This window comes from Oryzias melastigma, linkage group LG2, assembly GCF_002922805.2.
Source record: "Oryzias melastigma strain HK-1 linkage group LG2, ASM292280v2, whole genome shotgun sequence".
Classification (NCBI taxonomy): Eukaryota; Metazoa; Chordata; class Actinopteri; order Beloniformes; family Adrianichthyidae; genus Oryzias; species Oryzias melastigma.
The window spans coordinates 21,567,500-21,578,864 of NC_050513.1; the positions used below are offsets into that span (position 1 = coordinate 21,567,500).

Sequence of the window (11,365 nt, forward strand, 5' to 3'; positions counted from 1 at the left end):
ACCAACTCACCCATCCACTCATCCATCTACCAACTCATCCATCTATCCATCCACCCATCCATCCGCCCATCCACTCATCCATCTACCAACTCATCCATCCATCCCCCCATCCACCCATCCATCTACCAACCTTATCCATCCATCCACCCATCCATCCATCCATCCATCCATCAACCCGCCCATCCACCCATTCACCCATCCATCTACCAACTCATCCATCCACCCATCCATTCATCCATACACCCATCTACCCACCCACCCATCATCTCCTCACTGTTTCTCTACTATCAAATGTTACGGATATGACAGAGGACTTTGAACAGAACCTCTCTGCTGAGTGTTTTGGACAGACTTTGATTGTGCTGCAATTCCAATTCTTTTCCAAATCTCTGCAGGCTTACAGTCACTCTGTTGTGCTGAATCGATCGTTTTTATTAGGATGTTGTGGGAGCAAATCTGTAAGCGGCTGTGGGGGTGAGGCATTTTCCAGAAGTATGCCATTCAGAGCTCACAGGACTCAAAGCTGCTTCATGCAGCTGCACAAACCATCTCCATCCTGCAGGCTGAGAGCAGTCCGTGGAGCAGCATCCAGAGCAGCCGCTGAACTTCCATCTCACACCAAATCAGGATAAAGACATGTTAAACTGAGATTTGGATTGATCAATGATCTGAGGTGTTGTTGAAAAAGCTGCCTTGTGAGTTAGCAAGAGCAGCTTATTAGTGTTTAGTTACTGCATTTACCCTCCTGTTACCACAACAACCCTGAGGGTTACCACAAGATCCACAGGTAGACAGGAGAGCCCCAGACTGCCCCACAGCTGTGACGCTGCTGCATGACAGTAGCTATAGCATCGACGTGGCACCACAGTGGTGAGGGTGATCGTGCATGGTTTGGAAATCTTCATTCCTACCCAGAGTGGCACAGAAAGCTACATTTTCCTGAGGTTTTGCCTGGGATGACGGATCATGATGAATGTGGGACAGGCTGGGCTTTGTGTCAAGATGAACATCAATGGAAACATTAAGGACAAAAAAAAAAACAACAAAAACATGGGGTTTCCTCCAGCCAGGTAAAAATGTATGAAGGACTTCTGAAAGTCTACCTGCTTCTGCGGCAGTAGGGGCATGTGTGCACCCTGCAGGGGGAGGAAGGTAAGACAGCAGTCAGATATAAGAGGAGAACAGGCACCTGTCAGGAAATTACAGTATGATCTATACGGATTCAAACACAGTTTTTTTTTTTTTTTGCATCACCGTCTCCCTATCATGTAAATGGTAAGAGAGAACATCCATCACACACACACAATGTCCACATGTATAAATGTCATTTAGCTTCTTTCATTTTTAAGACCATTTATTGTTGGAGAAAATGACTCAAATGAAGAAGAATTAACTGTTTATCTTTATAGTGGACAGTCACAAGAATTATTGGGTTAAAAATGTTAAAGATGAAGAAAAATAAAACCACAGCTTGAGGCACAAGAAATATTCTATGTGGCTGCAATAAACATTAAACCCAGAGAACTTGTTTCTAAACTTTCAGGAGGAAAACCAAACAGAACACTGCAGAATCAGCAGGTGAAATGAGATCTTCAGGGCAACGATTCTCTTCATGATCAACGTGTCAGCAGCTGTGGTTACATGTGTCTATGATCGGATCAAAGATTGGATTAGAATAGAACTGTGCTCATGGGCCCTGAAGAACTTTATCCAACAGTAAAAAACATGTACATGCATTGCACGTTTGATCAGAATAAATCATGATGACATGCGCAGAACTGTGTAAAATATCGGTGGCACGTCTTGTTTGAATTCCAGAGCCTCTTCTGGAGAACACACCGTCTATGCATGACGTAAAATCCAGCGCAGCCATGACACACAATCAGAAAAAACTGTTTACATGCGCCATGATCGGATCAACGATCCACCGAGGAACGCTTGATCCCACTGAGTCTGATCGTGGTGTTTATCTGACATATTTTTATTCTGATCAGGCGTTTATTCCGATGACTTGAGTTTGTGTAAACTCTGCTAGTGAATACTGTCAACAGGTTGTGGTTTATGTGATCAGAGGTAGATTTTTCCTTTTATATTCCTTCACTGAGCCTTCTGATTTAAAAGAAAAGACAAGGAAATTCAGACATTCAGACCTCATTTTTATAGAACATGATACTGAACAACTTCTATACATGTCAAGTGTTTTACAGCTACAACAGATACTATAGTGTGCTGTCTTATGCGTGGACACAATGTGTGTATAGAAGTGTGTGTCCTACAACACATCACTGTGTGTATGCGTGTGTGTGTGTGTGTGTTTTCTGACCTGAAGCCACAGCAGGGCAGGGTGAATAGGCGCAGCAGAGCCAGCAGCACCCGCAGGGGGAGCAGAGTGAAGACATACAGGAAGGCATCGGCACACAGGAAGAAACCGAAGATCATCAGCTGGAACAGTCACACAACCCAAATTCACTGAAGTGTCCCACTACTGTATGATGGATGAAAAAGGAACAACAACCCAGCAAAAGGAAGATTTGAACACAAAACAAACCTGATGATTAGGATTATTTTATTTATAATTCTTAAGAATAAAGGAGATGTGCAGAGTTGTGGTAACTACAGAGGAATAAAGCTGATGAGCCATACAATGAAGGTGTGGGAAAGAGTAGTGGAAGCCAGACTAAGAGCAGAAGTGAACATTTGTGAGCAGCAGTATGGTTTCATGCCAAGAAAGAGCACTACAGATGCAACATTTGCTTTGAGGATGTTGATAGAGAAGTACAGAGAAGGTCAGAGAGAGCTCCACTGTGTCTTTGTAGATCTGGAGAAAGCTTATGACAGAGTGCCCAGAGAGGAACTATGGTATTGTATGAGGAAGTCTGGAGTGACAGAGAAGTATGTCCGAGCAGTGCAGGACATGTATGAGGGCTGTAAGACAGTGGTGAGGTGTGCTGTAGGGGTGACAGAGGAGTTCAAGGTGGAGGTGGGATTACATCAGGGATCAGCTCTGAGCAGAGATGAAGATCCAGATGTTCTGTTTAGGAGTGACCAGGATGGATAGGATCAGGAATGAGTCCATCAGAGGGACAGATTGTGTTATATCAGGGTTCTCAACCTTAATTTCCCTTGGGGTCACTAAAGTCAGAGTCTGGCTGATGCTGGGGCGTACGGGGTTCCATCCATCCATCTTCTTCCGCTTCATCCGGGACCAGGTCGCGGGGTGGCAGTCTAAGTAAAGATGTCCAGACCTCCCTCTCCCCGGTCACTTCCTCACTTCTGGGGGGACCCCGAGGCGTTCCCAGGCCAGTCGAGAGACATAGTCTCTCCAGCGTGTCCTGGGTCTTCCCCGGGGCCTCCGCCCAGTGGAACATGCCCGGAACACCTCTCCAGGGAGGCATCCAGGAGGCATCCGGACCAGATGCCCAAACCACCTCAACTGGCTCCTCTCGATGCGGAGGAGAAGCGGCTCTACTCCAAGCTCTCTCTGGGTGACCGAGCTTCTCACCCTATTCTTTCAGCACCTTGTTATCAGGATCTCGTTCTTTCAGTCATGACCCAGAGCTCAAGACCATAGGTGAGTACTGGGACAAAGATCGACCGGTAAATCGAGAGCTTTACTTTCTGGCTCAGCTCTCTTTTCACCACAACGGACCGGTACAGCGACCGCAAAATGGCGAACGCCACTCCAATCTGATTGTCGATCCCCCGCTCCGATCTTCCCTCACTCGTGAACAAGACCCCAAGATATTTAAACTCCTCCACCTGAGGCAGGAGCACTCCACCCACCCAGAGAGGGCAAACTACCTTCCATTTGTGCCAAAAAATATGTTTTTTCATTCACTGTTTATATCTTTGTTCCATGGTCTATGCTTACTGAACAAGTTTACTGAACAGTTGTTCATGTCCATGCACTACTAAGCAATATCTTCAGCATGTCCTGTGAAACGACAGGAGCTAACAACGCAAGCAACTGTTGCTAAGGGCTTTTCTGTCAACCATATCCAACAACAATAGCAAATGCAACATTTTAAAATAAAGCTGTAAGATCACGAAGCAAATACAAAGCTATTATCAAAGAAGCGTGGAGATGCAGAAGATATTGCTTGTAGACAATAAACTTTCATATTAAGGTTGGGGCCGCAAATGGCCCACGACCCGCCAGTTTGAGACCCCGTGTTAGAGATAAAATCAGAGAGGCCAGACTGAGATGGTTCAGATGCATCCAGAGGAGAGACAGTGAATATATTGGTAGAAGGATTCTGAGTCTAGAACTTCCAGGAAAGAGGTCTAGAGGAAGACCAAAGAAGTTTATGGATGCAATGAAGGAAGACATGAAGGTGGCTGGTGTTAGAGGATGCAGAAGACAGGGTTAGATGGGGAAGCTCATTGCCTGTGGTGACCTCTGAGGGGAAAAGAAGATCAATCAAATTTAAAGTGAAAGCCAATAACCATGTGGCAAAAACAAAGAATTTAAACACTGTCTCTGTCTCTGCAAAGCTGTGTTACTTTTCACAGTAACAGTGTCTGTCCTTCCTGCATCAACATGAACACAACAGCAACAAAATTAACAATGGACCCTAAACTGGCAAGATTTTTGGTATAACAATGATGACATCAACTTCATCAACAGTACTAATAAGAATGGAACTGATTTGAAATAGCTCCACCGTCGTAGGAGCAGAAATTAGCATGATGAACAGCAGAAGTACACGGGTGTGAATCTGGTTCATGAAAACATTGTTAGTGTTGAAGAGCCTGCTTCCTCTCACAACTGACTCTTATTTTGGACTTCTGGTTCTTGTGATTATGGGCTCTATCTGGAGTCTGAAGCTAGTATCTGCTCCAGTATTCAGCTGTTTGAAGGACACAGCGGCATAAAGCAAACACACACTCTGCAATTCATTCACAAACTCATCTGTGTTACAGACTCCACTTATGACATGAAGGGTCTTTTAGTATCAGACATAACTTCCACATCTGTTGTCACATATTAAATAAATGACTAAAACAAACAAAAAGACAGGTTGACAATGCATCAATGAAAAGAAGCACTTTTAGAGTCTTACAGGGTTAGAGGGAGGAAAAAAAATCATCTTCTGATGAAACATAGAGGGAGAAACCTGTTGGAAAACTGGCAAAAGATCAGGACAGTTAGTTTACGCTACCTTCTCCAGCTCCTTGGGAATGCGCATGCACGTGTACACTCTCTCCCTGCGCTCTGTGTACTTTGCTTCATTGTGCTCCAGGAAGTAACCTCTGGTGAGTTCTGCACAAATGAAGCGAGTCAACGATGGATCTGGAACAACAGGAAGGAGAGTGTGTTACTACAAAGCCATTATCTGAGTGTGTGACCGTGTTTGTGCATCTATGTGTGTTTTTCTTTAAAACATCTTAATACTTGGCATACACTCTATGATACGAATACTCTCGTAGTAACATTAGGAATATATAAAAAATGTCCTTGTATTCAAATATAATGACAACAATTAAGTATTTCTTGGTTCTTTCTTGAAATTGGTTATGTCTGAATTCCCACCCTAATCCCTGACGACTAAAAAACTATCTATAGTGCCCTGGATTTTAAAAGCAGTTCAGAAACCATGCTTACTATTTTTCTTTTTTTTCTGAACGGCGGATAAGACAACACCAATTTCATGAAATGATAATGTAATCAATACAAACATTTTACAACATCTATTTATGACTTCACTGTGTTCTGATGATGAAAATATTGATACTTTATTTTAAAAATTACATTTAAACATTTTTTTACGCAAAAAAAAGCTCAAACCCGGTGCATTATGGTCTATATTCACTAATGTAGTGAGCAAGTTGATTTATTCTGGAATAATATTCCTGCCTTTTTATTATTCAGAATTATGTTAAAAAGTCTCAGTGTGAAGTTTTAAAAATTGGCATAGTGATAGTTTTTTTTTTTTTTTACTATTTTGGCATTTGCTAAGATTTTTTAGGCTTTTTTGGAGTTCAGCTAATATTTCAGCTACATGCTAGCTGCTTTTGGTCAATTTGGCTTTTTTTTTTATTTTTTTTTTTTAGGCTAATTTGGCATTTAGCTAATATTTTTGCTTTGTGTTCTGAGTAATGTTCTGACTTTGTGTTGCTCCGGTTACCAGCTGGTGTTTAGGCCAGTACAGACATAGTACATTGGGGCTTCTTTTTTAGGCATAGTGTATCATTGGGGTATTTCACATTTTAATCCACACCCTGCAGCCAATCAGAAACGAGTATTCACCCAGAGCATAGTATAATTGGACTTAAAAGAATAAAAGTAGCAGACTTAGATATTTCTTTTATACTCAACATTAAAACTAATTAAAAACTTTTACTAACATTTGTCGTTAGGTTTATTTCAATATAATAAATAAAGCTTATGTTTCAATAATCAGTAAGTGATCTGATTTTATACAACTTTCGCTTAAATGCAAATTTTAGATTACGGTTGAGATACACTAAACATCTGTATTCACAAACCAGTAACAAATGCTGAAAACAGTCCAGTGATGCTCTAAGTATTTCTCTACATCAGTGAGAATCCATTGAATATGTCCAACAATAGAGAGCTTTTCTGACCTACAAATGGGGTTTCAGTTTAAGCATTAGTCCAGGTGTTTATCTGAAGCAAGCCACCGGCTGTGAAAGGTCATGCTGTGACCACGGGAGCGGCAGCACCTGTCCATCATGTTCATCTGCCTTACAGTGCAGATGTGAATGACAAAGAATGAACCCATTGTGGAGATTTTAATAGTTATGTCTGCAATAAGTCAGAGGAACTGATAATAATGAAACATGTCTGAACTGCAAATACATGATTACAGTCAATGAAAAATGAGACTACAGTTTGAATGGTAACTATGAATGATGAGTGTTCTGCCAGTGACAGTGCATGAACGACGTGTACTTTATTCTAGTCTGTATTTATTTTGCAGTGTTTGCCTGATGTCAGATACACAGATAAGAGCTGTTCAGAGGCCACATGCCTTCACCACGTGACTGCACCTTCACCATGTTCATGAGGAGCTGGTGGAGTTTCAGAGAAGATCTAGAGACATTTTAACCCTTTAACACCATTTTTAATGGTATTTGATTTACTGTATTTTTTTCATTGTTAACACGATAATTCCAGTAGATTCTGAAGTGTCAACTGTTGAAAAGTTACAGTATGTTAAAGATTTTGTGTTTAAGTGTCACCAGCGCGGCCTCAGGTGTTGAAGTGGTCAGTATACAACGTCTGACTGAGTTAGTGTAAACATAAGGACGAGTTTAGGTCACGTGCTCTGGAATTGTTCTCACAGTAACGTTGGTTTATGCAGAATAAGAACAAGCACGTTGACGCTTTGCTCTCGTGCACCTGCTGCACGTAAACACCGAGTTACGGTTATGGTGAAATTGAGCCTCGAGCATCCCCAGCAGTCACGTGACTGGTCCCTTTGACCTCCCTGCTGGAGGCTCCCTAACGAACTGAGTGTAAACACGCTCGGAAGCAGCTGTGAACGTAAACAGACCGAAAGCATCAGCAGCTCATAGCGCTGTCCATGCGACTCTGTACGAGTCGAGGTGCAGAGGGCGCGGGAACGGCGCTGGGTAGTCGACGTCTGTTTGTGGGGGTCCAGATGGTTACCTGCTGACAGCCCCCGCTGTTCTCTCCGGACGGAGCTGATGTCGTAAAAGCCCAGCGTTTCCGGCAGCTCCGGGGTAACGCGGGGTAACTTCCCTGACCTGTGCGCGCCTCCCCATCGTCGTTCCTGTCTGTTTTTCAGCTCAATCTCCACTTCTTTCTGTTCTGACAGCCCGATCCCCGACACGTCCGCCATCTTTAGTTTGGTCACAGGGAAGCGCGCGCGTCGCCCAGTGCGACGTCATCAAAAAAGGTCAGACCAAAATAATCGTCACCCAAATGAGTCCGTTTCCGGCACTTTTTATTATTATTATTATTATTTTCTATTATTACTTGATATTTTATGAAACATGTATTTAACAAACATCTCATTTGTATTGTAGGTAAATGGATAAACAATGTTTCCTCCAGGTTAAAACAAGTTAATTATTCTCCAGTCATATTTACAAACTAGAAAAAGATAAATAAATTGATTTCTTTTTTTTTTTTTTTGCTTTCAATTCAAGATTGGAATCAAAATATTTATATTAGCAATTGTTGGATTCTTCTAATAGCGATCAAGACTGAACCAGTGCTAAACTATTGATTTCAAAAATATGTTTAAAATGGTCAATTAAAAAGGTCTGTTACCATTATTTACCTCATGGTTCAATCCATAGATTCTATACAACTAATAGATAGCATTGAAGGTTAAGTGAGGTTTAAAAATGTGACCAAAACAACAAATCAAATATCTTGCAGTACCAGAACTTTCCACTTGGAGATGCAGAAGTTCTGTCATATGCTCAGGTCCCCTCACATAGGACCTAAACCAAACCGTTTCCTGTCTACATCCTCTTTGTGTTAACAAAAAGGCTCATGCTACCAAAAAAGTAAGTAAAATACTAGTTATGTCTAACTTGCATTTGTTGCTCTGAATCTAAGAATAATTATCAAATAACGGGAACCTCGGGTTATCTGACAACCCTAGAATGTATTAAATATCAGGAATCACTTTCAATTGGGGTATACCAATTAATCAACTCAATAAATCAATCTTAAATTACTAAGTTCTAGCCAGATTGATCTGTCTGAGGAAAGATGTTAACCAAATCAAATCCAATAGAATCAATCAATACCTTTGTAAAAATTGTTTAAAAATTAAATTAATTATATCAATATTGGAAAATACAATTTGGACAAAATCACAAACACAGAAAACAATTCTCATATAAACTAATATAAATATGTCAGAAGAGAAAACTTTATCAACATTTCATTAAGCTGTAGTTAAACATATTAAGCTTATATAAATACATTTAAAGTCGTGTTGGAAGTGTTTTTTTTCCAACTGTTGTTTACACAATAATCTAATTAATTTTAGTTTTCTTCAATCCTTCCTCTACTTTTTGAATGATTTTATGAACGATTTTTAAAAGCTCTCAAAACAATAAATAAGCACGAGTACTCGTAAATGTTTTACAAATTAGAAAACACAAGTTCAACATTCATATCTCCATAAATACAACTGGTATAGAATAGATACAACTATGTCATTTTATTGGATGACCAGTTTTTGTTTGAGAATAAAGCTTGTTAAAATTATAAAATACCTAAAACAGTGATATGGTGGAAAACCCCATGACTGTCTGTAAACCAAGACCAATTCAGTCTTTGTAAGCACGGTTTATTGGCACACATAATGATAAAGCATACATACCAGACATCAGATATGACACTGAACACTTTTGCTATATAATGTACAAATGATGTCTATTAACAGTAGGTTGAAACATATTTAGAAATGTGTTAGCATCCTTACAAATGCACAAATAAATACCCATTAGATTCAATTAGAAAGACCTCTGCCATTGTGTTCCTGCTCATTTTCAACAAAAATCTAACAAAGCAAGTCAGTGGCATACTTGAGAATCAATTCAGTTAAAGAACACTTGTGAGCACAAACACAGGAATCTCAACGTGTTTCTGTGGGGTGGATTGCATTTCATTTCAGCTTAGAAAAGTACAACTGCTTTATTGACGTTGTTGCTGAAAACTCATCTGTGTGTTTGCTCTTGTCAAGTCTTGCTTTGGTTCTGTAGTCACTAAAGAGACCTGGTAACATTTGACTTTTTTTTCTAAAAGAGGTGAACCAGCATTTGCCTTTGCCACCCCACAGAAACGTTCACCTCTGGGACTAAAACACTACAGCTGCCAAATTCAGACTGCTTTCAGTGGCTGATTTACAGTGGACAAAATAGATTCCATCCTTATATACAGAGCTACAAACCTTGTTACAGTGTTCCCAAACTGATCAACCCAAAAGGTCAAATCAATGGATGTGTTTTAAAAGCACAGATATCAAACAAAATAAAAGTCCTATAAAATCATGCAGGAAAAGGTTTTATTGTCAGTTTGGGAATAGGTCGTTAAAGGGAAACGAAGTCCAATTTTAAGAAACGTATAAAGAAATCAACAACATTAATGCGTCAAAGCATGTTGACAATGTTCACGCAAATTACAATGTGACTGCAAAAGATTCAGAGAGAAGCAAAATACCAAAAGACTACGAACACAATCAAACTGGTTTGCATGAAATCACAATCTGTGACGACTGCTGTAATGTGGAAAAACAATCCAACTGCGATTTCCTCTCATTTGAAAAAAGTCCATTTTGGCAGAGCACGTTTATTTCCTCTTAATTGGAAATGAAAATAAAAAGCAACAACAGAAGCAAACCAACAGCCGACTCAATTTCCAATAAAAATGCAATCGCCCCAAACAATGTTTCATTTGTCCCCATTGTGGTGAGATGCTTCCATGGGCTCTGCTGGCTGTTAAAACCACATTCCCTTCACAAATTTTCAATGTCTGAGACATTTTGTTTGTTGTTTTTACTCTTCTTCTTTCCTTCCCACTGTCTACTGTCAGCATGATGACTTCTGACCTGCAGGTCAAGCAATCACAGCTGTGGTATTCCACCAGACGATAGGTTCATATCTGTGGGTCCAGGGCGGAGAATTTGATCTGCCGGTTCTCAGTGCATTCTTCAAGTAAGCCTCGGTTTGCTTTGCTATTTTTAAATTACAGTTGCATACAGCTTGTATGCATAACTTGTCTGTGGGTATTGCTGAACAGTGCAGACAGTTCTCAGGGTTCTCCTGGTTGTTCCAATAAACAGAGCCAGGCTGGGCGAGCCAGCCGTGAGCTTGGAGACAGGGGTTCTGATTCACAAAGATGTTGAAAAGTATAGAAGAACTGCCCTTTGGGGAAGGGGGGGTTAAAAGCCCAGTCCACATGGAGCCAAGGATCTGTTCTTTCTCTTCTGCGGTTTTACTGCGAGGGCTGTGGTGCTGTGTTCTCAGGCTTGCTGTCCTGGGCAGCGGGGGGTTTGCTGTTCCAGGGGGTGTTGTTTCCCAGAGCAGGCGAACTGGTAAAGTCGTCCTCATCATCCAAACCGTTGGTGGCATCATACTGCGTGTTCTCCAAGCGAGTGATCAGGCGCTCATCTTCATCCCCAAACTCCCCACCCATTAGTGTGGGCTCACCCACCACCATCACGTCCTGCAGAGACAAAGAGAAAGACGTTTTGACAACGCTACAGCTCTTTTTCAGGTTACCAAAAAACGAGTCAAATTCTCTGACACCTCTGTTCATTTTGATCGTATTTGATCATTTTATCTTTGTCCTTTCAGTGTTTATTAACAAAAAAGACACAACAGAAGACAGCATTTATAATTCCATCTATGCTGC

General features: G+C 40.9%; 2 protein-coding genes across 6 annotated transcripts in view; both read right to left on the reverse strand.

Moving 5' to 3' along the window:
* Positions 1-7,875, reverse strand: part of tapt1a (transmembrane anterior posterior transformation 1a) — a 32,573-nt gene extending 24,698 nt beyond the window's left edge. Inside the window, exons 1-4 of one of the 2 annotated variants that reach the window (XM_024269963.2) lie at positions 7,637-7,875; positions 5,163-5,293; positions 2,324-2,442; positions 1,104-1,136 (exon numbers count right to left, since the gene is read on the reverse strand). In XM_024269963.2, coding sequence (XP_024125731.1) covers positions 1,104-1,136; positions 2,324-2,442; positions 5,163-5,293; positions 7,637-7,829 — 476 coding nt within the window. In that variant the 5' untranslated portion in view covers positions 7,830-7,875. The remainder of the gene's footprint in view (positions 1-1,103; positions 1,137-2,323; positions 2,443-5,162; positions 5,294-7,636) is intronic. The other variant, XM_024269964.2, reaches the window with a different exon arrangement.
* A 1,403-nt stretch (positions 7,876-9,278) lies between these two features.
* ldb2a (LIM domain binding 2a) overlaps positions 9,279-11,365 on the reverse strand; it is a 90,270-nt gene continuing 88,183 nt past the window's right edge. For all 4 annotated transcript variants that reach the window (XM_024270254.2, XM_024270253.2, XM_036216350.1 and 1 more), the window contains exon 9: positions 9,279-11,176. In XM_024270254.2, the coding sequence (XP_024126022.1) occupies positions 10,946-11,176 (231 nt within the window). In that variant the 3' untranslated portion in view covers positions 9,279-10,945. The remainder of the gene's footprint in view (positions 11,177-11,365) is intronic.